Source organism: Calypte anna, chromosome 5A (assembly GCF_003957555.1).
Source record: "Calypte anna isolate BGI_N300 chromosome 5A, bCalAnn1_v1.p, whole genome shotgun sequence".
Lineage (NCBI taxonomy): Eukaryota > Metazoa > Chordata > Aves > Apodiformes > Trochilidae > Calypte > Calypte anna.
The window spans coordinates 2584544-2611881 of record NC_044251.1 but is presented as its reverse complement, the minus strand read 5'-3'; the positions used below and the strand labels follow the sequence as shown (position 1 = coordinate 2611881).

Sequence of the window (27338 nt, the reverse complement as noted above, 5' to 3'; positions counted from 1 at the left end):
AGAGCTGTTAAGGCAAAGTCAGAAGAGAATGCAGAGAGGAGCAGGGAAGTTGTTTCTTTATTGGGGCACGTGGAGAGGAGAGTAGCATTAAGAACAAATGGTTGCAAGGGCCACAAAGGGAAAGTTGCATGGATGTAGCAAGATGATTTTCCATTCTATGAGGCTTACAGTAAAGAGCACAAATTCTAATGAAAACTGTATTTCAAATCATAATTTAACTTGTGTTCTTTTTTGAAGGTCAGAGGAGTGGAACTTCATGAGTGAAGAAGAGAAAATCCGCCTGCAGCACAAGATTGCAGAGGATGGGGAGTTCTGGTGAGAATATCAGTCAAACCCCTGTGTTTCCATAGGAGATATGAAACTACAGCAAATATAGATGGCCTACTTAAAGCTGCTAAACCATTACAGTAATCCATGTTCCCCTTCATATTTCAAAGAAGCCCTACTCTGTGATCCCCTCATTCTCCCATCAGGATTTAGTGAGTACTACCAGCACAGTCTACAGCTCTACTTCCACAAGTTCTTAATCACCCTTCCTATGTACTATACTCTTAGCTCAGCATTTCCTGTGTTAATTGACCTCCTAGGAGACCAAATGCATTAGGAAATCATGGCACTCCCATTGCAAATGTACCCAGAAGTAGCAGTAACACGGATCACCCTCCTATACCTCACCAGGATCTTTCAGACAACTGCCCATTGTGCAAATCCACTTGGCTTCAGTTTCCCCTCCATTCTTCCAGGATATCATTTGAAGATTTCATGAGGTACTTCACAAAGCTTGAGATCTGTAACCTCACACCTGATACTCTGGAAGCTGATAAACTCAAGACTTGGACTGTGTCAGTCAACGAAGGGCGCTGGGTGAGAGGCTGCTCAGCTGGAGGTTGCCGGAATTACCCAGGTGGGTCTCAAGAGCCAAGACCTCTTTGGTGGGGACTGTGTTGGATCCCAGAGGCTAAGCCATACCACAACCTGCTCAGTTGCTTGGTCATAGGAAAGGTCTTGCTTCCTCAGTGGACAAGGAACATGATTTTCTAGCTGGAAATCTTCTGTCTCTACGTTTGTGACAACACCTCATACTCCCAACAGGGAGGCCTGGTGAAGATAAATCACTGTAAAAATACTTCTCAGTGTCTCAAGTAAGCAAGAGAGATGAATTTCACTCTAATAGTTACATTTCACTTGGGAAATCTGCTTTTTATAGCTTTAAGTGCTTTGGAAATTTGTCAGATGTCAAGTCTTCATTTTTTACCTTTACTGTGCGGTTTTGTTAGAATATAAACAAAATAAACATATAAACAACATAATTTTTTTTATGTGTTATGAACGCATTAAAAAATATATATATGTTAGCTCAGTTTCAACCTTTTCCTCAGGAGCCACAGGCAGGGATCTTAAAAGTTCTGTTTGATCTTCAATATCATTAGAAAAGCAAAGCTTTACATGTTTGCTCTGGGTTGTTGGTGGGATTTCACAGACACGTTTTGGACAAATCCCCAGTATCGCTTGAAACTCCTGGAGGAAGATGATGATCCTGAGGATGAAGAGGTTATCTGCAGCTTCCTCGTTGCACTGATGCAGAAAAACAGGAGGAAAGAACGGAAGCTGGGAGCCAACCTGTACACCATTGGCTTTGCCATCTATGAGGTACCAGCTCTAGACTCTGTTCTTAGTACTGGTGGCACAAAGCCTGACAGGATGCATTTAAGAGTGTCACTGAATAATTCAGCCTGAATACACAAACTGCAGTTTTCACTTTGCAAGGAACTTAAGGGAAACCTGGAAGAAATCGAAGGCTTTGTAACCATACAGTCCACAGTAACCTCAGGGTTTACTCTGTAGGTAACTCACTTTTTAGGCTCAGCTTTCAACATGCTCTTTCCCACATACCCTTTCACCCTGGTGAAACTAAACATTTCAGTAATAGAATAGTGTTAAAAACGAAACAGACATCCAAGATGCAAATGTAGTGATTTATGTCCTTCTATCAACTTCATGAAGAAGTCAATTCACTCAGTCCCCTTGCCCAACCCTATTTAGCTCAGACTGTGTATCTCACACAGATTCCAAGAAACATGGAAAGAAAGCAAGAAATTGCTTGGAATGATTATATAACCTATAATTTCTTACTGTTTCTTCTCTTTGTTTCTCCCTAAGGTGCCTGAAGAGGTATGAGCAAGATGGAGGTAGATTGACATCTTGGTGTCTGCTCAAAGCTAGTGCTACTGTTGTGCCTGTCTGTAAATCAGCAGGAAACTGTCAAGTTTGTTTTCAGGGGTGTAACAAAAGTGCAACCTTTCTGCTTTGAGTGTTTATTCATAACATTTTGTGAATAATTTTTAATTCCTTCTCACCTGCACCCCAGTGTCACCTGCACCATTTTCTTACTCCTCCTTTTCTATTCATATGTGGTCTGGCCATGGCTTGCACAGTCATTCAGTGAGCCTGGGATGCAGGAAGCAATGTCAGCAAGTGCTTTGCCTTTGTACCCCATGCAGAACCACCCTAATCCACTTCCATTTCCTCCTGCAAATAATCATAGAATCACAGAATCATAGGGGTTGGAAGGGACCTCGAAAGATCATCTAGTCCAACCCCCCCTGCCAGAGCAGGGCCACCTAGAGCACTTCGCATAGGAACGTGTCCAGGCGGGTTTTGAATGTCTCCAGTGAAGGAGACTCCACGACCCCCCTGGGCAGCCTGTTCCAGGGCTCTGTCACCCTTACAGGAAAAAAATTTTTCCAGATATTCAACTTGAACCTCCTGTGCTCCAATTTACACCCATTACCCCTTGTCCTATCACTGGTCACCACTGAGAAGAGCCTAACTCCTTCTCCTTGACACTCACTCCTTTCATAATGCCAGTGGTCTGTATGCTGCAGCCACAGAGCTTTCTCTATGGTCTCAGAATTTGTTTGGGAAAAAAAAATGATATTTCCAGTCATTGAAGAAAACTAATTAGAAGTACAGAATGTTAAGTTATTCTGAGCCTGCTATTAGTTGAATGATTGGAATCAGAAGTTTTGTTGTTACCTGGAAAACACGTAATGACATTTTGAATATTTTCTTTGCTGACTATTTGATGGGTGGTTTCTTCTGCAGCAAACAGCTTACAAGTGTTCTTGGACCACAATTCTTGGCTCAATCTTCATATTTTAACCAATGCAATGTTTGATTATCACATTTCTTTAGCAGATACAGAATTCATGCTTTGCCTAGGGAGGATATGTTTCCATTGAAAGCACTTTCACCTTACTGCACTTCGTGTTTGCATACACCATTCCTTGCCATGCCACTTTCCAAGGAAAGTCACTGAACTTTGCATCCACAACTTAGCATCCAACAAAACAATCAGAGAAAAGTGCCTACACAGCAGAAGTCAGTCAACATTGCAGGTGGGCTCTGGAGCACCCTCAGAGGCCAGCTAGACCCAGCTTAAGGGTGACAGACTCCATATCTGTTCCCAGTTAGCAACCCTTGACAGCTCCCTGCTTGCTGTGCTGCTGCTTCCTTTGTGTTTTCTCTCAGCCATGTACTTCCCACACAACAAGCCACCTGGGAAATGGGTATGGATTCCCTGAAGACAAACTGACTCCTTTGTTCTGCAGATGCATGGTACTAAGCACCACTTGCAAAAGGATTTTTTCCTCTACAATGCTTCCAAAGCTAGAAGTAAGACCTATATAAACATGAGAGAAATCTCTGAGCGCTTCCGGTTGCCTCCCAGCGAGTACGTTATCATCCCATCAACGTATGATCCACATCAGGAGGGAGAATTCATCCTGAGGGTCTTCTCAGAGAAAAGAAGTCTTTCAGAGTAAGTTGCAGAGCCATTTCTCTGGCCATACAGGTGGGGGCGAGCTCACTAGTCTGCTACAGTCATGTTTCTGGTTTGCTACAACCTGCTTTTTATTTTGTCAACAGCGTTAAAAACTCCAGGCTGCAAACTCATTTCTCTGGGTTTCCCTTATAGTCTAACAAAAGCTTGTTTTTCTCTTTGGAGAAGCTTAGTGCTTGCAGGTTACCCACACTATTAGCCATTTTAATAATGAAAATTAACCTGATCAGTTATTTCTATATGCCATTGGCAGATAAATCGTTGAACCAGATCTAATTTCAGTCAAGAATGAAACAACAGAAAGAAGTAGTTATTTCTTTTCCATCCTGCTCATCAGCTGGTTTTCCAAACCTCAGCAAATTGCAGCCACTGTCATTCTACTTAGGCCAAACTGCTTCTGGTTTACTCTCAGCTGTCAAAATCCAGTGTAACCAAGGCTCTTTAGAGAAGTGAAACAGGCAGCAGCACTCCTGGAAGTGGTACTTGGGATGCTCAGCTCAAACTAGGAAAAAGCTACATCTAGAGCCTAAATCTGTAATAGAAGCCACTGGGTGTTTGGAAAGTTCAAGGGGCTGCTTATAAAACAGCTACAGAAACAAGTAACATTATGAACAGTCACTTTCCTGATTTATTTACTTTCTGCTGTCTTCTAGGGAGGTTGAAAACATGATTGAGGCAGAGCGTCCACTGGTAAGTACTGTCCTCTTCTGTATGTGATTAAGGATAGGGAAGGGAGGAGCACCACATCCAGGGAAACCCACAGCAGGAAACCATTTGCAGCTAAGTGACTGCTCCTCTAGGATAAATTCCCCCATTTTGTCATCAAGATAATTCTATTAACACTTGCTTTGTATACATTACTTTCTGATCTGGTCAGACCAAAGCCTTTTTCTGGATTTGAAATTGGCTCCTGGCATAAAGTTGGATGCTAAGCATTGCTTTTGCATCCATCAAGGGAGAATATTTATTTACCAGGGGAGACCTAGCTTTGTTCTCCAGGACATTCTGTTTGTGAAGTTGGTGCCTCATATAATAAAAAAACCAAAAAACCAAAAAACAAACAAAAAAACCACCCCAAAACAAAACAAAAATCCACCATATTTTGAAGTACACGCTTTCTGGAAAAGAATCCTAGAGATGCTCTGATTCAAACTAGCATCCATGACAAGCTGTAACTCTTCAGCCTGGATTTTTACCCTTCATTGTGGGAATACCTGAGAGCTAATTATAGAGTTAGTCTTGGGAAAAAATCAGAGGAAGTGATCTTGCAAAGAACTGAGCTCCATCTAACCTTGCTCAGAAGTGTTCCCCTTTCATTTGTTTTCATGATAACAAGGCATCTGTCCAGATCTGTTGGAATTTAGTTGTCACTTCAGAGAGCATTGATCTGTGGGCACAAAAGTCCAGCCTCCACTGCACTGACAGGTTGGGACAGAGACAAGTAATAGAGTAAAAAGTAAAATAGAGATTTCATTCAAGCAGACAAAGCCTCAGATGAGATGAGACACTGTTCTACTGTGCATTGTATTAACGTAGGAAATAGTAGAAAACTGTATGACTATAGGAATGGGAAAAATAAATATGAGAAAGATCAAGAGGGGAAAAAAATTACCATCAGCTCTGCATAATCTGTGTAAAATAAGTAATTCTGCTTAAGACCACTTATTTAAAAAAAACTTTGTCTCTTTTTGTACAGAAGAAAAAGGGCAAGGTGGGTACTTGTGCAATGTCTTGAGTGCCAGCAAGGCATGTGCAATGCATGCAGAAGGAACAGTTTCCTAGCATCGTGATTTCTTTGCATCCAGAAAGTGACCTAGTTGATGAAGGGGGTGCTTCATCAGAGGCCATTTGCAGGCAGCAAAGATTTGTCTTTCTATACTAACTTCTAATGCAATAGCATTAGCATCAAATACTCCTCTCACTCTGGGCTGCTAAAACTGCCCTTCCTTCCTGCCCCTCCACATGCACCCTGACACCCCTTTGTAGTGAGCAGCACCCCTTCTCCAGACATGTGCCCTTACTTTTGCTTTCTATTGCCTAATGCAGCTACTTCTCTTTCCTGAAGTTTCTGCTCACCAAAACCCAGGATTCTCTTTTTGATTTACAACCTTGAAAATGTAATCAGACATTTTAGTCTCAAGAAAGGATGATTGCAATTAACACACAGGGTTACACATTCACATCTTGTAGCAACTTTCCTTCTTTTAAAGAAACTAAACCAGACAATTGCATGTGGCTCGTTGAATGCTTCACTAATTAATCCAGAGAAAGAACATAAGCTTCACTTAAGTAACATGCTCCTTCTCTGTGTAGGACTCAGATTCTGTTTTCAGGGCTAGTGCCCTTCATAGAGAGGGGCATGTTCACTAACTGAGAATGAAGAATCTGGGAGCCTTATTATTCTTTTAAAAAGTATGATTTAAATCCTTACTGGCCTTCTGAACAGGAAAGCTAGAAGCCAGAGGTAGCACTCTTGCAAAAAGGCATTTGCAGCTTGCTTTTTAGCATGAGGACAGCACTTATTTCAGAAGTTAGCCTCCCTTCCCTTTCTTTTCTCTTTTCCTTTCCCTTTCCTTACCTTCCTTTCCCTTCCCTTCTTTTTTTTTTTTTTCTCTCCTTTTCTTCTGTCATTCACAGCTCTGGCTTCTCCAGTCATGCCCTCAGGAGAAGGAGCTGCTGCTGCATGTGCTTTGCCACAGAATATCAGAACAGCTGTCACCAAATATTTTCCTTTCCACTATTTCTCATTTCATTTCCACTTCTCTTTTGCTTTCTCCTTCTTCTAGCCTATCATCTTTGTTTCTGACAGAGCAAACAGCAATAAGGAGCTGACAGCAGATGAAGACACTGGCAAAGATGGTGAAAAAAAAACTTGCAGATGAGAAAAAGGTTTCTGTGGGACAAGGGGAAGAGGTCTTGGGGTGGGCTAGTAGGAGAGAGCAGCTGGGGAGAGCACAGGATAGGGGCAAAGAACTGTCCTGAGATATTTCACAGCTTTTCATTTAATCATTGCATAATTTGCATCTGGCTTAGGCAGATCTAATGAGCATGAGCAAACAGAGACTATCCCTCCAGTTATTTAATTCTTGTGCTGGAGGATTTAGTTGCTTGAAAACTTCTCATGGTTCCCCTCTCATACACAGATCCTGTCTGTGTGTGATCCCTCCCCTACAAGCAAAGTAGTTTAATCCATTCTCCCTCAGCCCCTTGAAGTGGTACCCACTTTACACAGGGCACAGGCACAAGTCACACCTCAGGGCCTTCAGGAGCTCCTGGCAATGGCCACAGCCTCTCCTCATACCAAATTACACATCCCTATACCAGTCCTCCTCAGCCAGAAGAGAAAAGGATGAAAATGCAGGATGTCCTGCACCCTTCCTCTTTTCATTCACAACCAGAAAGGAGGAAAACAGGATAGCACATTTGGAGTTTCTGCCTATAGGTGGGTGAGGGACATGAGATGCTGCACTCAGGCTTGTGGTGTTTAGGAGCATAGTTTGAATTTCTGCTTATAGAGTTGTGCTGCTCTGCTGCAGGACTGACAGAAAATGCAGGTGGTGAAGTAGGAACCAGTCTTAACTTCCCTCTGCATTTCAAAAAACAAAAATAAGAACCAAGCCAAGACGTTCACTTTACTTTCCTACACATAATTCTTGTAATTTAATATTGGAGGGTGGGGAGGTGAATAAACCATAGTTTCCTTTTCTAGTCTCAGGCTCAGAGTTCAGGCTTGCTCTTTGCATGTGCCTGAGACAGAAGCAAACAATGAAAGTGAAGCTGTCTCTGTGGTACATTACAAAGATCTCTCAAGCCCAAGTCCCTCTGCTCAGTTCATAGCCTGCATTGTGGCTATGGAGCAGATGGGCCTCTACTGCTCCAAACTTCTCCTTTGCAATGTTTCAAAACCAAAAAAAAAAAAAAAAGACAAAGGAGGCAAATGGGATGTTAAATACTCAGCAGTTTTGCCAAGAAACATGTTTAACTAAAGGACCAGGAGGACAATCTGTTCCTCCAAAGAGCTCCAGAATCAGTAAGAGGCTTCTCTGGAGGAGGTGAAGTGAGCCATGTAGCCCCCCAGTTCCCTTGCTTTCCTGATGAAATAATGTTATATCTCTTCTTTGCTTGTCTCTTTTCAGCATGCTTCAGCAAAAGCTCAAGAGAGAAGTGAAGAGGAAAAACAGTTCAGGAACATTTTCCGACAAATTGCAGGGGATGTGAGTATGCAAGAGATCCCTGTCTCTGCCATCAAAGCAGCCTAGCCACAACAATACCTAAACCAACTGCTTCATGGATTCAAAACACTGAATTTTAAAATTTCTTTAGATTTCCTTCCATTAGATTTCCTCTGAGATCTGAAGCAAAATCAAATATAAATCCAATTAAGTATACAGCTATCCTCAGATTTACGTATCAGCTGTTCCCATTGTGCACAAGGGACCCTCATTTAAATTTAGGTTTTAGTTCTTTCAGTCAGGGGTCAGTATTGGGACCAGTGCTGTTAAACATCTTTGTTGAAGACATGGACAGTGGGATAGAGTGTATCCTCAGCAACTGTGCTGATAATACCAAGCTGTGTGGTGTGTTTGACACCTCAGAGGGAAGGGATGCCATCCAGAGGGACCTTGAGAGGCTGGAGAGGTGGGTGAGCCCATGCCAACCTCATGAAGTTCAACATGGCAAAGTACAAGGTCCTGCACTTGGGTCAGTTCAACCTCAGGCACAAATACAGATGATCAAACAGCTGGAGCACCTCTGCTATGAAGAAAGACTGAGAGAGTTAGGGTTTTTCAGCCTGGAGTAGGCTCCAGGGAGACCTTACAGCAGCCTTCCAGTACATGAAGGGGGCATATTGGAAAGCTGGGGTGAGGCTTTTCACCAGAGAGGTTAGTGACAGGACAAGGGGTAATGGTTTTAAACTGAAAGAGGGGAAATTTAGACTAGAAATTCTTCAACATGAGGGTAGTAAGATACTGGAACAGGTTGGCTAGGGAGGCTGCTGATGCCCCCTCCCTGGAGTGTTCAAGCCCAGGTTGGATGAAGCCTCCTGTAACCTGACCTAGTGGGAGGTTGGATCATGATGGACCATGCAAGATTGGATCTTGATGATCTTTAAGGTCCATTGCAACCCTAACCATATGTGGTTCTATGATTCTGTGCTACATGATGCTATTTTGCATAGCTTCTATGAAAAAGTTAGAAATACAATGCCCTCAGTATATGCTTATGGAGAGAAGCTAGAAGTAAAAGCAGATTTCAAAAATGCATATATTGAGAGGCTGCAGATGGCTTATAGGGATTTTCACATTTTGCTTCTTGACTTTTACAGTGTTTGATATTACTGGCTATTATTTAAGTTTTAATTTAAAAAGTGTTATATGGTAACTTTAGACCTATCTTGTACTGCAGACTCAAGAAAGATCTGGGCCAATGTTTATATGAAATAGAATGTACTCTAGCTTGAATCCTATATGCCATACTGGAAAGTGATCAAAGACTTTTTTAGCATATCCTTTTAGCATATCCATCCCTAAAGAGATATGCTTAATAAGGAATGTTGTAATTAACTATATCCTCATCACATTCCTTACCAGGACATGGAGATCAATGCTGAAGAACTCAGGAATGTTCTCAATAACGTCGTAAAAAAACGTGAGTTTGAGCATGTGTTTCAGTAACACTGGACACAGAAACCTGTGATATGATGTAGCCCTCCTCCCCCACCTTCTCACCTTCCCCTCCCAAGTTGAACCCCAAAAGCTATGGTTTCAAAGTCACAAATTTCCAAATTACATTTCCATAGTCTTTGCATCCAAGACTTAGCAAGATGAACATTTCAGAGCGATTCTCTCTACAAGTGATCAAGCAGTGATGATGCAGTAATGAGCAAAAGTTTGTTGGAAGCACCACCTAGGATGCTACAGCAATTCTAGAAGTCTGCAAATGCCCTTAAACAAAAGAATTCTAATGGAGAGGCAGGTCTGTCTCCCTGTTTCACAAACTTTAGCCTACAGACTCTGGATTTAGTTACCTGGAAGTTAGAGTTTTCCAGAGGACTTTATTGTATATAACAAGTCAAGAAGAGTCATCTCTAATTCACAAGCAATAACATTAGAATCTGTTCAGATTTCTCTGCTAAATTCTTACTGGATGAACAAAGTTCCTTTGGCATCTACTTTGAGTAGCTACACCTCAGAGGAAGAAACTCTTGCTGACTTGCATGATCTGTTTTCACCTGGGATCATCTATTTCAGATAAGGACCTAAAGACAGAAGGATTTGAACTGGAATCCTGCCGCAGCATGATTGCTTTGATGGATGTATCCTTTTCTGGTGAAAGAGCAGTGCTTGGTACCACACAAGTCCACTGGGGATGAATTCCCCATCACCACACACACACACACACGACTTAAAAAGGCAGAGAAGCAAAACAGGACATTATAGTCTGTACTCAGATAACACAACATTCCTGGCTCGGTGCTGCTTTACTCCAGTCATCTCAACCTTTGCATAATTGGCAGATGAAAATGATCCAAAACAGAAAACTACAGAACAAGCCAGCCAGTATGATACCCTTCCTTAGGCATCAGTGACTGACCAGCTCATGTACTAAAGCATGATTTTATTGTTTGGTTGGTTTGGTTTTTAAACCAGCTCAACATAACTGAAATTTTTGCCAAAAAAACTTCCTATATTTCTCTTTTCTCTTTAAGTTACACAGAATCACAGAATCCTAGGGGTTGGAAGGGACCTCGAAAGATCATCTAGTCCAACCCCCCCTGCCAGAGCAGGGCCACCTAGAGCACTTCGCATAGGAACGTGTCCAGACGTGTTTTGAATGTCTCCAGTGAAGGAGACTCCACGACCCCCCTGGGCAGCCTGTTCCAGGGCTCTGTCACCCTTACAGGAAAAAAATTTTTCCGGATATTCAACTTGAACCTCCTATGCTCCAATTTACACCCATTACCCCTTGTCCTATCACTGGTCACCACTGAGAAGAGCCTAACTCCATCTCCCTGACACTCACCCCTTACATATTTGAAAACATTGATGAGGTCACCCCTCAGTCTCCTTTCCTCCAAACTAAAGAGACCCAGCTCCCTCAGCCTTTCCTCATAAGGGAGATGTTCCACTCCCAGTTCATAACATGTTACACATTCCACGATGTACTTGACATGCAACACAAAAATTGTCTCAGAGCAAGCATAACAAAACACAAGACTACAAACTACAAGATGTCATACTGGTTTACCTCTGATCCATCACTTAGATTCCCTATTTGAAATTATTTTGGAAGAACATAAATGTACACAAACAGAACTGGAACAAAACTATGACTGCAACCCAGAGCCGTAATTGTTGGAGCCTAAGCACATTCCTGTAGATGGCTTTAGTCAATATTTTGCTTAGTTCTCAATTAATTTTAAGCAAGGCAGAAAAGACTTTATTCTAGGATAAAGGTTAATTGCCTTAGTTCACCTTCACATTTGGAGGTATTTGGAAAGTATCCACTTAAATGTCCTGATGATCCATCCTATACTAGATCCAGGAGCAAGTCTCTCTCTGCTGTACTAAGTGTTTTCTTCTACACAAAATACAAATAGTACTTCATACTCCTGAAACAAAATACTACAGACTATAACCAAAACATCCACAAATATTTCACTGCACAGCTCAGCTAGCTCTTCATAATGAGGAGATCCTGATCTTGGTTTCACATTCATCCCTTCATCAGTAGCTACAGAATTAATTAGTTTTCCTCTTTAAAATATCATGAGGTTTTTTTACCTGAATCTTTGCATCACAGACAGATGGCTCAGGGAAGATAAACTTTGATGAGTTTCGACACCTCTGGGACAAGATTAAAAGCTGGCAGGTATTGCTGGTATCCACAGTGCTGTTCTTCACATCTTCTGCAGCACAGAAGCCTTTGTAGGAAAACCAGACCTCCCTGCATACCCTACAATAAAAAGAAAAGATAATAACATTGCATAATAGCTTCTGAGAAGAAAAGTACTATCTCTCCTCATCCTACTTGGAGGCTAAGCAAATAACCTGAATCTCTGAAGATCCAGAACTTACCTAAGAACATCCCCCCATGAGAATACTACAGAGATATACAAATTGCAGGAGGAGGATGATGGGAGATAGAACAAGGCCTTGTAATAGCTTAATCAGGACAAGAAAAAGAGAAGATTAACAGCCTAAGTTCAAGTCAAAGGAGGACAGTCTCTAGGGGAGAGCTTTTTGCTTCTCACAGCATGGATCTAAATTATCTTTCTTTGTGACTGAGAGGGCCTCTGTGATAACAACCCAGACTGCCCAGCAGAAGCCTCATAAGGCAATTGGCCAAGCCTCCATGTGCCTGAGGCACACATCCCATATCCAGTCAGTGGGTATTTTCAACAGAAGTACAAGCTTTTATACCTGTTGTGTATTTATTTTTTTCTTTTTTCCAGAAAATTTTCAAGCGTTATGACACAGATCATTCGGGAACCATTAACAGCTACGAGATGAGGAATGCAGTCAATGATGCAGGTACTTCTCTCAGTGTTCAGTGCCCAACAACCATAGAAACCTTGCTTCGGGTGACCTTGTTTGGATGAGGGCGAAATCATGAACACAGGAGTTTCTCTTTTGAAGGGAGACCCTATAGAAATTCAGAAATACTTTTTTTCCCAACAGAGCTTAGAAGCTTTGCATTACCGATTCATTTTGTTTGGAAAAGGCCTTTAAGATCATAGGGACCAATCATTAGAATCATAGAATCCTTGGGGTTGGAAGGGACCTCGAAAGATCATCTAGTCCAACCCCCCCTGCCAGAGCAGGGCCACCTAGAGTACCTCACATAGGAACGTGTCCAGGCGGGTTTTGAATGTCTCCAGTGAAGGAGACTCCACGACCCCCCTGGGCAGCCTGTTCCAGGGCTCTGTCACCCTTACAGGAAAAAAATTTTTTCGAATATTCAACTTGAACCTCCTATGCTCCAATTTACACCCATTACCCCTTGTCCTATCACTGGTCACCACTGAGAAGAGCCTAACTCCATCTCCCTGACACTCACCCCTTACATATTTGAAAACATTGATGAGGTCACCCCTCAGTCTCCTTTTCTCCAAACTAAAGAGACCCAGCTCCCTCAGCCTTTCCTCATAAGGGAGATGTTCCACTCCCTTCATCATCTTAGCCTAACACTGTAGCGGGAGGCACCTTTCTTGCTCCTGAGGCTCCTTAAGCTGCTTACCTCTGCACTACCTCACACCAGAGTGAGCTCCCTCTGTGTGGGTGTGTGTCCCACCTTTATTGGCCCCCTGGTAATAGGGGCCCTGTCCTAACCAGGCACAGGTGGAATCCCACCCACTCTTTGGCAACTCGAGGCACCTGGTTTATCTTGTTTCTCTACATAACACTGCCAGGTCAACCACTAAACCTTGTCTCTAAGCACCACATCTATCCATCTTTTAAAAACCTTCAGGAATGGTGACTCCAGCCTCTTCCACTGCTTGACAGCCCTTTCAATGAAGAAATCTTTCCTAAGATCCAATCTAAACACAACCTGGCACAACTTGAGGCCCTTTCCTCCTGTTCTGCCAATTATTACTTCAGACACCAACACCCCCCTCTCTACAACCTCCTTCCAGGTACTCGTAGAGATTCTTTAAGGAGCATGATCAAAAGTTGCAGCAGTCAGTACCACACTTTGGTAATACCACATTGAGGAGTTACCTCCTTACCTATTTCTCAACACTGGTGTTTTCACAGCAACTTCCTCCTAGGTTTCTCTCACTGAGGTTTTGTTGCTTTGCTCGTATCAGGCCCAGCTAAGCTGCAAACTCCTTGGTGCAGACCTCTCGTCTTCATATTTACAGCATGAGGGAACTCAGGTGCTATTGGCCCTCCTAAATCATCATTTAAAAGCGTTTAAAGTTTAAAAGCATTGCTTCCATTTTAAGAAAGTATCCGGGCAGACTGAAGCTCCTTGTAGCTTTATCTCATTACATTTAGTGGCTTCAGCTGTAGCCTCTGGTCTGAGCCTCAGCTGGGCTCGGGAAGCACCTGTGGCCTCTCCTGGAGGCCTGAGTGGCACCAGCGCTTCACCCCCTTGGCTGTGTCCCAGGTGTGCCCCATTTCATAGAATCATAGAATCGGCTGGGTTGGAAGGGACCTCAGAGATCATCAAATCCAACCCTTGATCCACTACCTTGATCCTTCTGTCCCTCTGCAGGGTTTCGGTTGAACAATCAGCTCTACGACATCATCACCATGCGCTACGCCGACAAGAACATGAACATTGACTTCGACAGCTTCATCTGCTGCTTCGTGAGGCTGGACGCCATGTTCAGTGAGTAGCTGCTGCTCCCCCTCCCTCCCGCCTCACCCCAAAGCCACACGGATGAACTCCAAGCACTACTCATCCACCTGTAGTTTTAAATTTATGGCTGTAGGGAGTCTAAAATGAGAGCTGTGCCATACAAGCACAAAAGAAAACAAGCCACTGTGTTTTCCTTTGTACTGCCTAAGAGAAAACGTAGCTGAAATACTTGCTAACCATATAAGTAAACATCTGCCCGCACAAGTTTCCATAAAGAAGGCAGGAACACAATTTGGTTCCCTGTATGGGATCATCTTTTTTACTGTAAGGGTGACAGAGCCCTGGAACAGGCTGCCCAGGGGGGTCGTGGAGTCTCCTTCACTGGAGACATTCAAAACCCGCCTGGACACGTTCCTGTGCGAAGTGCTCTAGGTGGCCCTGCTCTGGCAGGGGGGGTTGGACTAGATGATCTTTCGAGGTCCCTTCCAACCCCTAGGATTCTGTGATTCTATGATCTTTACACACATAGTAAACTACTCCATGTGTTTTTATTCCCTTGCTTCAGGAGCATTCCGTGCCTTTGATAAAGATGGAGATGGCATCATTAAGCTCAATGTCCTGGAGGTAAACTACTTTATGCAAGTATTTCTAACACAATCTCATGATACTAAGTTTTTAAGTGTATAATTCACTGCACATGTGCCCAAGGGAGCCTATGAAAGCTGGTCTGAAACTGTCATCCAATCTGTAAGAGGACACAAAACCTCCCAAAAAATTTTTCTGTAAGCCAATGTCCCATAGAGAGCACCTGTACCCATCACCCACCAGCAACAGCTGCTCTGTGGGGCTCCGGTTGGTACTGAAGGGCACTGCTGTGGACTCTTCATACATTAAAGTGCTTGAAAAAACTTCTGAGGTTTTTTTTTCTAAGGCAGTTTTAATCAAATATACTAATATGGCATTAACTGATATTGGGGTTTAACATAATTCCTTACTTTTTTAATATCTTATTAAGAAGGCTTGGAAAGTTTCAACTTAAAAGCATGTCTTCTGCTAGGGAGATTATAAAAAAACCTTTACTATATGCAAGGTAAGGAGGAATATGAGCAAGAAGCCAAAGATAAAATTCCCCACTGCCACTATGCTTCATCCTAAGAGTCAGCAAGCAGCTGCCTTTCAGCTAGGGATGGTGGTGGCTCAATACAATTTTTTTGGAGAATGCCAGCAACTCTTTCATCCTTTTATTCTCTCTCTTCTTTCAGTGGCTGCAGCTCACAATGTATGCATAACACCGGAACCAGTGGCCACCTTTGGCAAGAACAGACTCAGGACTCTGTTTTGAGTGATTTGCTCCATTCACCCCCAAATGCAAACAAGCATTTCCCAATTATGTGCTTTGCTTCTCAAGATAAACAGCACACTGGAAGAAGCCCTTGGAGAAAGAATCAACCATACCCCAGTAGGCAGACTATGCAGATATTCTGTAACTAGTTTTATAACTTCCTGACTTTTTCATTTTGGGCTACGAGGATTAATTTATTGATGACTGAATAAGCTTTTTCTGCATGGTAAAGACATGGACTGTGTCTCATTATTCTGCTCATGCTGACACCTGGAAAAGTCTTCCCTCAAATCAGGCAAAACTGGGATTGTAGCTGAACTGTGAAAGTCAGAGGTGTTTACTACCACCTTGTAATTAGTCATTAACTCTTTGTCCTGCTTTTGATACTATCATTTCAGCCTCCTCGTAATGTTTACTGAATATTTCACACAAGATTGTCCTCAATTACATTAAAATTATGCATCCCAATCCCATTGCTACAGATGTGGCTGTGCAGGTTGGTTCTATGCTAGAAACATGGAAGTAAGGCACAACAGACTGCAGTAATACCTAGGTACAGCTTGGGCTAGTGCCTCAACAGAACTATCAGAAGGAGTGATTTGTTCCCATTTTTAGTATCCCCATAGTACCTTAAGTATACACTGGATATTTATTTTTTTTATTGTAACTGCATTCTCTGTAACACTACGAAAGTTGCTTCCCATTTCAGAGAGAAAACCTTCTACACATACAAAGTCATCTATCTACACACACTCTTCCTTCCCCTCCTCCAGGCCCCATTTCCTAACAGTATTGTATATTTCTTTATTGTAAGAGGTGACCTGGAGCAAAAGCAGACACTATATTAGTCCATTCACTTTGGGAAGATTATTAAAATGTTAAAATACAATTAGTTTAATTGAACCAAAAATGAAATCAACAGGATTTTGGCCTAAACTTTAGGGTTGATTTTTGTTTTTATTTTGAAATAACAAAAGATGATAAAACATTGAGTATTCTTCCAGCATTCTCCTGAATATACAGGAGCTTTTGCAATTTTATGGCAAGTGTGAAAGCATCCTAATATCTCAAACACTTTATAAAAATCCAGCATTTGAGCTTGAGAGGTTCCACCATTACCAGTTTTGATGATGACAGGCTTTCAGAACTGGTCAATCTTAAGTCAGTATAAAAATAGAAGGGAAAATAAAAGGTGTGAAAAGACCAGACCTTGTCAGGAGAACCTTCTGCTTAGCTCTCTGCTTGAAAAAAGTAACAAAGCAATACACTATTGTAAAGCAAAACTGTAAAAACAAATCGCAGCAACCACTCCAATTTTTTCAATTCTGGTAAGTAGCACATTTAACTGAAAGGTCACCAAGAAACAGAAAACCTCTTGATTATACAGTTCTAAATCACAGAATCACAGAATGTTAGGGGTTGGAAGGGACCTCTGGAGATGATCCAGACCAACTGCCCTGCCAGAGCAGGTTCACCTACAGTGGGTTGCACAGGATGGCATCCAGGCAGGTTTTGAATGTCACCAGAGACAAAGACCCCACCATCCCCCTGGGAAGCCTGTTCCAGTGCTCTGCTGCCCTTGCAGTTAAAGAAGTTCTTCCTATGTTTTGGCTGAACATCTTGTGTACCATTTTGTGACCATTGCCTCTTGTCCTGTGACTGGACATGACTGAAAGAAGCCTGGTCCCATCCTCATGACACTCACCCTTTGGATATTTATAAGCATCAATGAGATTCCCCCTCAGTCTACTCCATGCTGACCCAGCTCCCTCAGCCTTACCTCATATGGCAGATGCTCCAGTCTCCTAATCATCTCAGTGGCTCTGTGCTGGACTCTCCAGTTGTTCCTTGCCCTTCATGAACTGGAGACTCCAGAACTGGACTCAGTATTACAAATGGGGCCTTGCCAGAGCAGAGGGGGAGAACAACCTCCCTCGACCTGTTTGCCACACTCTTCTTGACACTCTTCATAAGAACCCCTGTTATAGGAGAGACGTGGACATGCTGGAGTTGTGTCCAGAAAAGGGCCACAAGGATGACCAGAGGGCTGGAGCACCTCTGCTATAAGGAGAGACTGAGAGAGTTGGGGTTATTCAGTCTGGAGAGGAGAAGGCTCTGAGGAGACCTTATTGCAGCCTTGAAGTATCTGAAGGGGGCTACAAGAAAGCTGGGGAGGGACTTTTTAGGCTGTCAGTAGTGATAGGACATGGGGGAATGGATTCAAACTACAGGAGGGGAGATTTAGATTGGTTATTAGGAATAAGTTCTTCACCATGAGGGTGGTGAGACACTGGCACAACCTCTCGGGTTGCCTGGACAGGTGGTGGAAGCCCCATCCCTGGAAGTTTTTAAGGCCAGGCTGGACATGACTCCTGCTCCCCAGAAGCAAAACCCTGCAACATTCCTGCAGTGCTGGAGCTTCCAAGTGGCTTTTCTGACTTTATCCAGCCCTCTTAAAAACAGAAAAAAAGTCCAGAATGAAGTCAAGTTCTACCTCTGAAAAAAAGCATTCTATCCGAAACAAAGAAGAATCAGACTGACAAACCACAACAATATAAAGAACTTTTATTTCTTTTTTTTTTTTCTTTCTTGTTCTTTTTTTGCTGTGTAAAGGTTTGTTATTACACTCACAGCTCTGTACCAAAGTGAGAGAAGAAAACCAAGGTCAATCTCTGCACATGTGCTACACAACTTAAATTATTAAGAATTTGATGCTCTTGTTTTATTCCACTTCCATTCTTCCAAGGGACTGCTTAACACTTACAGCAAAATGAAACTTGAGAAGCTGGCAGGCACATAGAACAGAACATATTCCTACAGTTTGCTCTTTAACTATTATATATTTTACAAACAGTAGCTGAAACCACTTCCTTATCCTTCCTCACATATTCTGCAGCTCAGGACAACTTACAGACTGTTTGAATGACAGTACCATACAAGCCTGAAAACCAAGACCCATCTGCACCTGTTTTTTAATATAAAAGAAGGGAAAAATGTTTTTTCAGCATCTTGATCTGGCATTATTGTACTGTTTGAAAATGTGCATTAAGAACTGCACTACTCCAGACACACAGCACAGCCAAACTTCTACTATTTTGCAGAAGTCAGCTCATGTGCTGATAACACATTTAAAGTCTGTAATCCACACTCCACATCTAAGTAACACCAGGCAAGCAGAAGCTGGGGTATTTAATGAGTTTTTGTACCAACAGATGCAGCAGTTTTCCCTCCACCCCCTTTCAGATACAGAAGCAGCAGTGTTAGGCCACAAAATATTTAGCACTGACAGCTGTTATTTTTCCCTGTGATTTGAAGGAGAAAGGAGCAGCAAACACAGATCAATCCTAGTGCTGTCTTATCATTCAATACATGTGTAGTTATGAGCACTGGGGCAGGTTAAGCTTTGCAGCACATGTGAGCTTCAAGTGATCATTTTATGCTACTTGCACTCTCCTTTTGGAGCTTGGTATGCCTATGGCACAAGTTCTGATGCTTTTCAAAAGAATAACTGGTTTCAGTAGCACCAGGCCCATTCTTTGTATGATGCCTCTGAACACTCAGGATGCTCGCAGCTTATTAGGTGCAGTCAGTCCTGCTACAAGGAAAATGGTGGCTTACCCCCTAAAGGGCCTGCCATATGTAGTCAGACACAGAGCAAGTCCAGAGCTCCTTATTTAACATTTGACTAATAAATAAACACAGCTAACCAGAAAATGAAACCTCACTCTACTCACTCTCCCACCCACAACTTTTTACTTCCATTAAAAAACCAAAATGAAAACAAAAATAGTCCTGAAACAGCCTCCAGGTGTGCAGTACTGCTTTTCATGCAAATAGTACTTGGGTAAATTTCACAAATAATCCACCTTCCCCAAGTTACTACATCCTTCAGTTAGAGGTATATCAGGAATCAAAACCCTAAGTTGCAAGGTGGAAGAGAATTTCATGGGTGGTTACCAAGCCCACACATTTAGTCTGGTATCTCCCTCCTGTAATTGCCTCCAGAAGAAATAAACAGTCAGCAGCAAAAGCTGTCCTGAATTCCAGCTGAACAAATCAGAAACCTCCCCACAGAACTCCAGAGAAGGGATTTCCCCAGCTGCACAAAAGCTTCCTAATAAATCCTTTTAAGATATCCTCAGAACAAAGCAGCACAGCATTTTCCTCTGAACCCCTGAGCAGTTTTTAAAATTGTCTCTAGCTTATGAAACAAATTTTTACAAAGATTCATGCAGCACTGCTATTTTCCTGCCTTTTACCCATTTTAAGATTTCTACACTATATCTGAAATGACCTAGAAATCACCAAATAACACCCCTGGTAAAGCTAATGGTGGATTTTAGAAGCCCAGACTTTTCAGGAGGACTGTTTAAGGAAAAATAAAGAAATACAACAGACTACAAGAAAAAGAAGTCTACTTCCAGCTAGAAAAGATAATTGGAACAAGCAATCAGGAATGCAAATAAAATGTCATAACTGTATTTGTTTCAATACCTACTGAGAAAGATCCTCACACATTCCTGGAAACAGCTGAAAGAATCACAAGGAAGAAGTAAGAAAATCTACTCTTCTCACACACCATTTTTCAGAATGCTAAATCACCCCATGAGCTTGTCCTCAGGACACAAACCTCCACAACTTCACTTCAAAAAGAGTCCATGAAGGACAACTTGAGATATTCATGTAGTTCATGCCACACTTTCACATGCTCCCTTCATTGTGGTTCAAAATAAACCCTGAAGAACTCTTGAATATCAGTAATTTTGGAAATGGTTTAAGTATTATGCAGTCTTCTGGATTTAGATTATTAAAAATCCAAATACTCTCAGAGACATCAGAGCAATACAGCCTGCAACAGAAGACATTTTACACTGCTCAGAGATTTCCCTGAACTTGATTCTTGAAATGTTTCATCCACAGACAGAAAAAAAAAGAAACAACAAAACCAAACCCCAAATACACACTCCAGAAACCAAAACAAAACCACCCTCAAAACAGTCCAGGGTTTGAGCCACATCTTGTGTTTTTTCCTGCTCACAAACAACTTAATAAAAAACCCCAACAGATCACCACAAAAGCACTGGAACCTCAGAGATTCCCATGTATATGAAGCAGGATGCTACTACATCTCATTCCTGTTTTAGTGTCTTCTCACCAAAAACCAGTGTCAAGCCACTACAGAGAAATTATCCTTGTCCACTATGACAATACAAAGATAGTGTGCCCTGAAGTTCTTGGATTTGATAGCAGCAGAACATCCATGGGCTTTCCTCAATTACATTCTTGGCCTAAAAAGGCTTCTTTTTAGTCAAAGAATGGGGCTATAAACCTATTTGGTCTATGACTGGCATACCAATGCTCAGAGTAGTGGTGAAAGAGGTGCCCAGTAAAAACAGTGCATCCAGTTTGTTTGAAAAGCACTGGATTCATTTATAAGCAGCTCCATTTTGACACTGGGATGTCTTTACTTTCTGTTGCACTTTCAAGAGACATTTTTTTTTATTATTTTGAGCAGCAAGTTAAGCAAAAGTGACCACAAAGCTCCTTGCTAGATTAGTCTCTTTGTTTAAAAGAGCTCTTTGCTAAATTAGTGTCATTATGGCAGAGAAGTGAAAATGTACACTTCACTGAAATGTTCAGTGAAAAGCACATTTCACTGAACTTAATGGGTAAAGTTTTCCACCCCAAGGGGCACCTGCAAAGGAATCCTGACAAGCAGAAACCCTGCTGCACTGGCTTCTCCATGGTACCTTCTGAGCATTAGCAGACACAAGTCTTTTGCTACACAATATGCATTTCCTCAGCTTCTGCTTGAGAACTTTATAGAGTTTAAAATCCTTTAAAATCTTGCTCCATTCTTTCCAGTTGAGTTTTGTGTGAACTTGATATGCCCAAGCCAACCAAGCCAGTTCACAACAGAAACAAAACACTACTTAAGCAGATGCACTTAGGCAGTGTCTTTCCATTTCTCTTACTTTACTATGCCATGAAGATATGGGAACAGCAAAGCTCAGTCACTAAAATTTCACATATAGAAGTTAGGTATCCAGCTACAGTGATGTGTCAGGATAGCAGTGGTTATACTGGTATTTAAAGAAAACAAAAAATCAACACCACTTACTTCTTTCCTGTACCTATAGATCTGTATTTAAAAAAGACTAAGAACTGCAAAGCATCTGAGTGGAGCCACTGTTCTGGCTGTTTTGCTGCTACTGGCTAAGAACTGCTTTCCTCCAAATGAAAAACATACCTGAGGAGATATAGTAGTTAGGGCAGTCTGTCACTGTATTTTTGTACCAGTTATAGCAATTTTTACACAAGGAATAAAAAATAAATTAGAATTAATATTAAAATAATTAATTTATTCCAGTTCTCCATAAAATACCTTTTCTTTTTATGAAGAAAGTAAAAATGTACACTGGGTAATCAGGTTACACTGTTGGAATCAGTGATATTCTGGTTTGTGGAATTTTATTAAGATCAGCTTAAAAAATTGGATACAACATAAACCCAGACATGTCCTTGACATTTAACAGACTTGAAGCTGAGTTTGCAAACACCAGCACCTATTGTAATCTTAAGTTCTCAACACCCCTCTGGACTTAGCAAAGTCTCTTGGACTACTCTTCTTAAAAAAACAACAAACAAAGAGAAAAAACCCTACAAAAAAAAACAAACAACAGAAAACAAGGCAGACAAGACAAGGGAATATTCTTATCTGTCAATGAGTTTAGAACTTCCAAGAATCTTCCATTTGGGAGAAGTCTTAACTGACCAGCCTTATCTTTACAGAGTGCAAAAACCTGCAGACTCTGTAGCAAGGCATTTCAGCCTCACTCCATGTTTGCATTCCAACTGGAAAACAAAAGGAAAGACTGGAGTAAGAAAATGATGATATTTGGAATAATTCTGACATATAAAATTACTTCCCAATGTGGGAGGTGAAAAGCTTCATGAGTCAATCCTGCTGTCATCCTCAGCATGTCTTTCAATGTGTCCTACAGCATCCTAAAAAAGAATCAGAGAAGTAATTTTAAAACAATAACTAAAAAACCCAAATAATAAACTAAAAAAAACCTAATAACACAACACAAAAACCCCACAAAAAGACATTGCAAAAGATTCTTGAAGCCTCAGGGAACGTGATATTCTAGACAATATATTTTTTGGTTTAAAGCTTCTAAAAAAATCAATGCAAAGATAGTAAATCCCATATTTAAATTATCTCATGTACCACATGATTCAAGGCAAATAAAAACAAGCTTCCTTTCTGACTAGAAGGGAGTTTAGTCAATAAACATATACAAAGCCAATGATTAAAGAGAAATTAAGGATTAAGGAATTACGGATTCTCCTTCTGTTTCTTAGTTCTCAAAGAAACTTCCTTCTACTCTCTATTTTGGAAAGCATTCAACAGGAATGGAGTTTATATTGCCAAGGAGTCAAGTATGGATTTTACTAACCAGACTACAGCTCTGGTTCCAGAGCCTAAAACACTGTCCACTACACCTACTCATCTACTACATCTACAAAACCCTTTCCACATCATTAAATCCAACTGTTATAACTTCCTAATTCTTTTTTCCCCATTTGTGCTAACATTTACTCAGAAATTTATGCACTGTTTAACAAGTCATGTGAAAAATAAAAAGCATCAGCATCCACAGCAATGAAGGAGCTGGTGAGGGATAAATGTAAAGAGGATACAAAACCTGTTTCAAAACTGATGCTTGTTCATCTTTAAAATAATTTTTTTCCTACAGAATCTTAATTACATCTTGAGTAATCAGATTTTCCTCTAATAATTCAGGATTTTTACATTTTCCATGTGGTATTTTAGGATCAAATTCTTTAGAATTCTCTGTATCTCAACTGTGGCACTCCTCATCTGCCACAGGTTGAACCCTGTTAGCCTTATAAGACTGTAAGTGCACACAGTTCAGATTAGAAGAACTTAACCCTGAAGAGAAATGTGATTCAGTCCCATAGCTGTGGTGATAAGGTACTGTTTATGCTACCAAATAAAAACACATGAGTTCACTCACATACCTGCTTAGAACCCTTCCTGGAAGTAAAGAAAGCATCACAGTTCTTCCAGCGGCATTTCAGGGTCTGAAAATTTGGGTTAGTGTGGTCATTTAGCAAGTGTTGTTTCAGGTGGTCCACAACTCCAAAGATCAATGAACATCCATGCCACTAGTAGGAAAAAAAAAAAAATGCCAGAATAAGCCACAGGAAAAAATAAAATTAGCTAATGCTTTTCTTCTTGCACTTCTGGGTATTGTGCCAAGCCTGTGGACACACGTACCACCATACCACCTCTTCAGAGTTTTTAATCTTCTTATTTAAATCCCATTCTCAGTGGTCTCTATCCCTTTAATTATAACTTTACAGAGATTTTTCCTGCCTCTAACCAAGCCTTGACCTTCAGCAAGACAGGCAGGAGGAAGAGAGGAACTAAGCCTTTAAAGGTTCAAGCGTTTTTGAGACAGAGTTGTTGAGAATTTAATCAAGCTTATTTAGCAAAGTAAAGCAGTTTTTCTGCCACTCAGCTGAAGTTTTTAAACAGCTCAAATCACCATCTGAAAATTTCCAGAAAGAAAAACATTTTAAGATGCTACTACTGATTTGCCCCAAAGCATACATATATACTACAGACCATTAAAAAAGGAACTAGTGATAAACACTTACATTAAAATTTATGTATACATTCTAAAAATACATTGAATTATCATAAAGATCTAGCTACCCAAGACTGAGTAGTGACCACTTCCAGATAAGTAGTCTAAAAATTGTAACAATGGAAGGCTAGAAGATTTTTGCTCATTACCCAGCAACGATAATTCTGCATCAGATTAAGCCTCACAGCTCTAACACTGCCATCATAGCATCCAGTGTAGATCTGTAAAAGAAATATTTATGGATAAGGCAAGCTGAGAATAACAGAAGAAACCATGAAAACAAATTTTGAAGGAGGCTTCAGTGTAGAATACATTAGGTAAAAAACAATAGAATACCAACATGCTTTAAAAATGGGTCTAATCTTTTAAGATTTCCACTCATAGTTTACAAAGCCTAACTAATGAATAAGAAATGCTTCAGTTATTGGTAGTGTCATGTGTGCAAAGCTCAGAAAACTTTAAAATGAAATGTTACTACTCACTGAGGTGAAAAAAAGAAAAGGTTTAAATGCCAAATTAAATATATAATGGTCTCAACTGTGCCAGAGGAGCTTCAGATGATCAGCTATTAGAAGAAAATTCCTCACTGGAAGTGTAACTAAACACTGGAATAGGCTGCCCAGGCAGCTGGTTTAATCACCATATCTGGAGGTGTTTAAAAAGCATGTAGATGTGGTGCTTAGGAATATGGTTTAAGCACTGAACTTGACTGAGTTAATGGTTGGTAGAGTTAGGTTATGGTTGGACTCAATGATCTTAAAAGTCTTTTCCAATGAGAATGATTCTGTGATATTTCCAGGACTTAACCAGTTGTATGTATAACAAAATGAGACGGGGAGGAAAAAGATCCCAATTTCAGAAGGAAAAGACTCATAAAAGGAAGGCAAAGACATCTTAAGCACTTCTCTCAGGGAAGTGTTTCACACAAATTGTCCTTTGGAAAGAAAAGGATGCTGGACTCTTGTAATCCCATAAAGAGGAGAGAGTAGTCAAAAAAGCCCCCACATAATATAGAAAACTCTGCAGGCTGAATATTTCATTTGTTATTTTTGTTTAAGTTTTTTTGTCACCAGGACATGACAGCCAATCCACTGCGTGTAAGAGACTACACCTAACTGCTAAGATCACTACAGAAAACTACAACATTCTACTCATTAAGAAGCTTGTAATCTGAAAAATTCTTTGCCTTGAGAATACCCAAACCAGACTCTGGCAGCTCAAGCCTCAGACTGTGAGCACAAAGCCTGAGTGAGCATAGATCTGCATCCTGCTCATCATACAAGAGGTGAATATGTATTGGCAATATGTATTCCAATTAGTATGAGATTGGTCCTACCAGACTTGATTCTTTTGTTAATGCAGATCATTCCTATTCCTCTGATTTTACAATCTGAAAGTTTCCAAATTCCTACATGTGCAGATAAATAAGTGCTTTTAATGACTATTTTAAGCAACTCATTTATCCAGAAGTGCTTCTGAAGCCTGCAGGGCAAAAATCTGTACATCTAAATCAGTTGCATACCTTCATTTAGGTTCTATCAAAGGTTACTAGACATTTGGCTGTGGATGAAGCTTTTCTCTAGCATCTGTGTGACTCTCTTGAGTACAAGTCAAACAGGATTGATGCTTGGAACACTATGATGCTTGTAGTATTTTACTCTTTCTAGACTCTTCATTGCAATCCCCACTTTAAACAAAATCATTGTTTTAAGACTGCAGTAAACTAGAAGGTACTTTTTCTCCAGAGAATATCATATAAATACAAAGCTGTAGCAACTTGCTTTTTTGGCTGATATTTCTAAGTTCTTAGATGGCAGGCTGATTTCATTATCTGAAAAAATAAACTGTCTTTACTATCATGTGGAAATTACAATTTTCTCTTTGAAACCAACAAATAAAAGGAAGTTACCATGCTTTTGTGGATGGTCATACACATGATCATATCTGTGTGGCCTCCATAGACTTGCAAGCGGTCATGTGACTGGAAAGAAACAGAAACAGACAATTAATAGCCTGAAAGTTAATAACCTGAAAGTTAAAAGCCATTTTTCAAAGACACACAAATGACAGTGCTTCCAAAAGCACTTCCCTGAGTAGCAACTAAACTGCTCTGGTGGATTCCAAACCTCAAAGCCAGCATGAAAGCTCCCTTTTGCTTAGATTACTTCCCTGAGTATTTTTTCCCAATTAAGCAGTTGGTCTTTCAGCAGCCAAAACTAACTTTTCCCTACTTTTCTGAGCTGTCATTGTCTTAGGATAACCCATGTTCTAAAAAAATTATTTAGGTTATATTCTTATCATCCACATATTTCAGCTGGTGAGACAACTATAAATTCTGAGTGACAGGAAAGAGAGGGATAGACCAGTAAGCACAAAGATGACTTTTATTTTACTTCAAAATAATTAACATCTATTAACTCTGTCACTAGTTATCATCTATTTTCTTACCTGTAGTTCATAAACACGAACAAATTTATCCAGACAAGCTGTCACCATCACCTTTCCAAGAATGTTCACAACTGTTACTGCATGGTTATGGCCTTTATAGATCCGTACCAGCTCTCCAGTCTGCCTCAAAAAAAGCAAAGGCAAAGAGGTGTTGGGTTTGTTTGGGTTTTTGGGGGAAAAAAAAAGTTTTACTTACATAGATAGGGTATCTACCTTCAACTCTCAAGCCTCAAAAAATGGAAATGCCTTTTATTAGGCTTCCACCTCCTATGAAGGCACTTAAGATACCACAATGCAAGCCCACTTACCCTTTTCTTTAGCCACAGTAACCCAGAGCCACTCCAGCACAACACAATCTCCTGCCACTATGAAAAGTGTCTGCTGCTCTTTTCCTTGCTGGTTTTATGCTCCCAGCTACCCTGCAACTAGGATTGTGCTATCAGTAATAGCAGTATTTATGTAGCAACAAGGATCAGTGAGCAAATTTTGCTAAATACACAGAAATCATTTTTTTTTGTCAATTAAAATTTGCCTCTGACAAGTGTCTCACTCTAACTCATTCTGAGTATAGCAACGTTTATAGCAATATCTGCTAAAGTGAGATCTGCAAAGAAAAAGGCATCTCCTATCATCTTAAAAGAATCAGCATGTTTATCTATTTTCTGCATGCCTCCTTAGGCAGCTGGAGTGCATAGTCATGTGAACAAGAGTATGACTT

The 27338-nt window shown here is 40.8% G+C and overlaps 2 protein-coding genes across 3 annotated transcripts in view; one reads left to right on the top strand and one right to left on the bottom strand.

Annotated features, from left to right (window-relative positions):
* CAPN3 (calpain 3) overlaps nt 1-16694 on the top strand; it is a 30652-nt gene extending 13958 nt beyond the window's left edge. The window contains 17 exon segments of the mRNA XM_030452268.1: nt 238-315; nt 744-904; nt 1481-1650; nt 2161-2172; nt 3612-3820; nt 4495-4531; nt 5538-5552; nt 6628-6714; nt 6716-6730; nt 7978-8055; nt 9433-9490; nt 10093-10157; nt 11645-11713; nt 12297-12375; nt 14063-14179; nt 14715-14773; nt 15412-16694. Of these exon segments, the coding sequence (XP_030308128.1) occupies nt 238-315; nt 744-904; nt 1481-1650; nt 2161-2172; nt 3612-3820; nt 4495-4531; nt 5538-5552; nt 6628-6714; nt 6716-6730; nt 7978-8055; nt 9433-9490; nt 10093-10157; nt 11645-11713; nt 12297-12375; nt 14063-14179; nt 14715-14773; nt 15412-15438 (1336 nt within the window). The 3' untranslated portion in view covers nt 15439-16694.
* Nucleotides 16695-18039: 1345 nt separating this feature from the next.
* Nucleotides 18040-27338, bottom strand: part of ZNF106 (zinc finger protein 106) — a 47657-nt gene continuing 38358 nt past the window's right edge. For both annotated transcript variants that reach the window (XM_030452583.1, XM_030452584.1), the window contains 5 exons: nt 26621-26740; nt 26082-26153; nt 24322-24393; nt 23541-23687; nt 18040-22499 (listed from right to left, as the gene is read on the bottom strand). In XM_030452583.1, the coding sequence (XP_030308443.1) occupies nt 22443-22499; nt 23541-23687; nt 24322-24393; nt 26082-26153; nt 26621-26740 (468 nt within the window). In that variant the 3' untranslated portion in view covers nt 18040-22442. The remainder of the gene's footprint in view (nt 22500-23540; nt 23688-24321; nt 24394-26081; nt 26154-26620; nt 26741-27338) is intronic.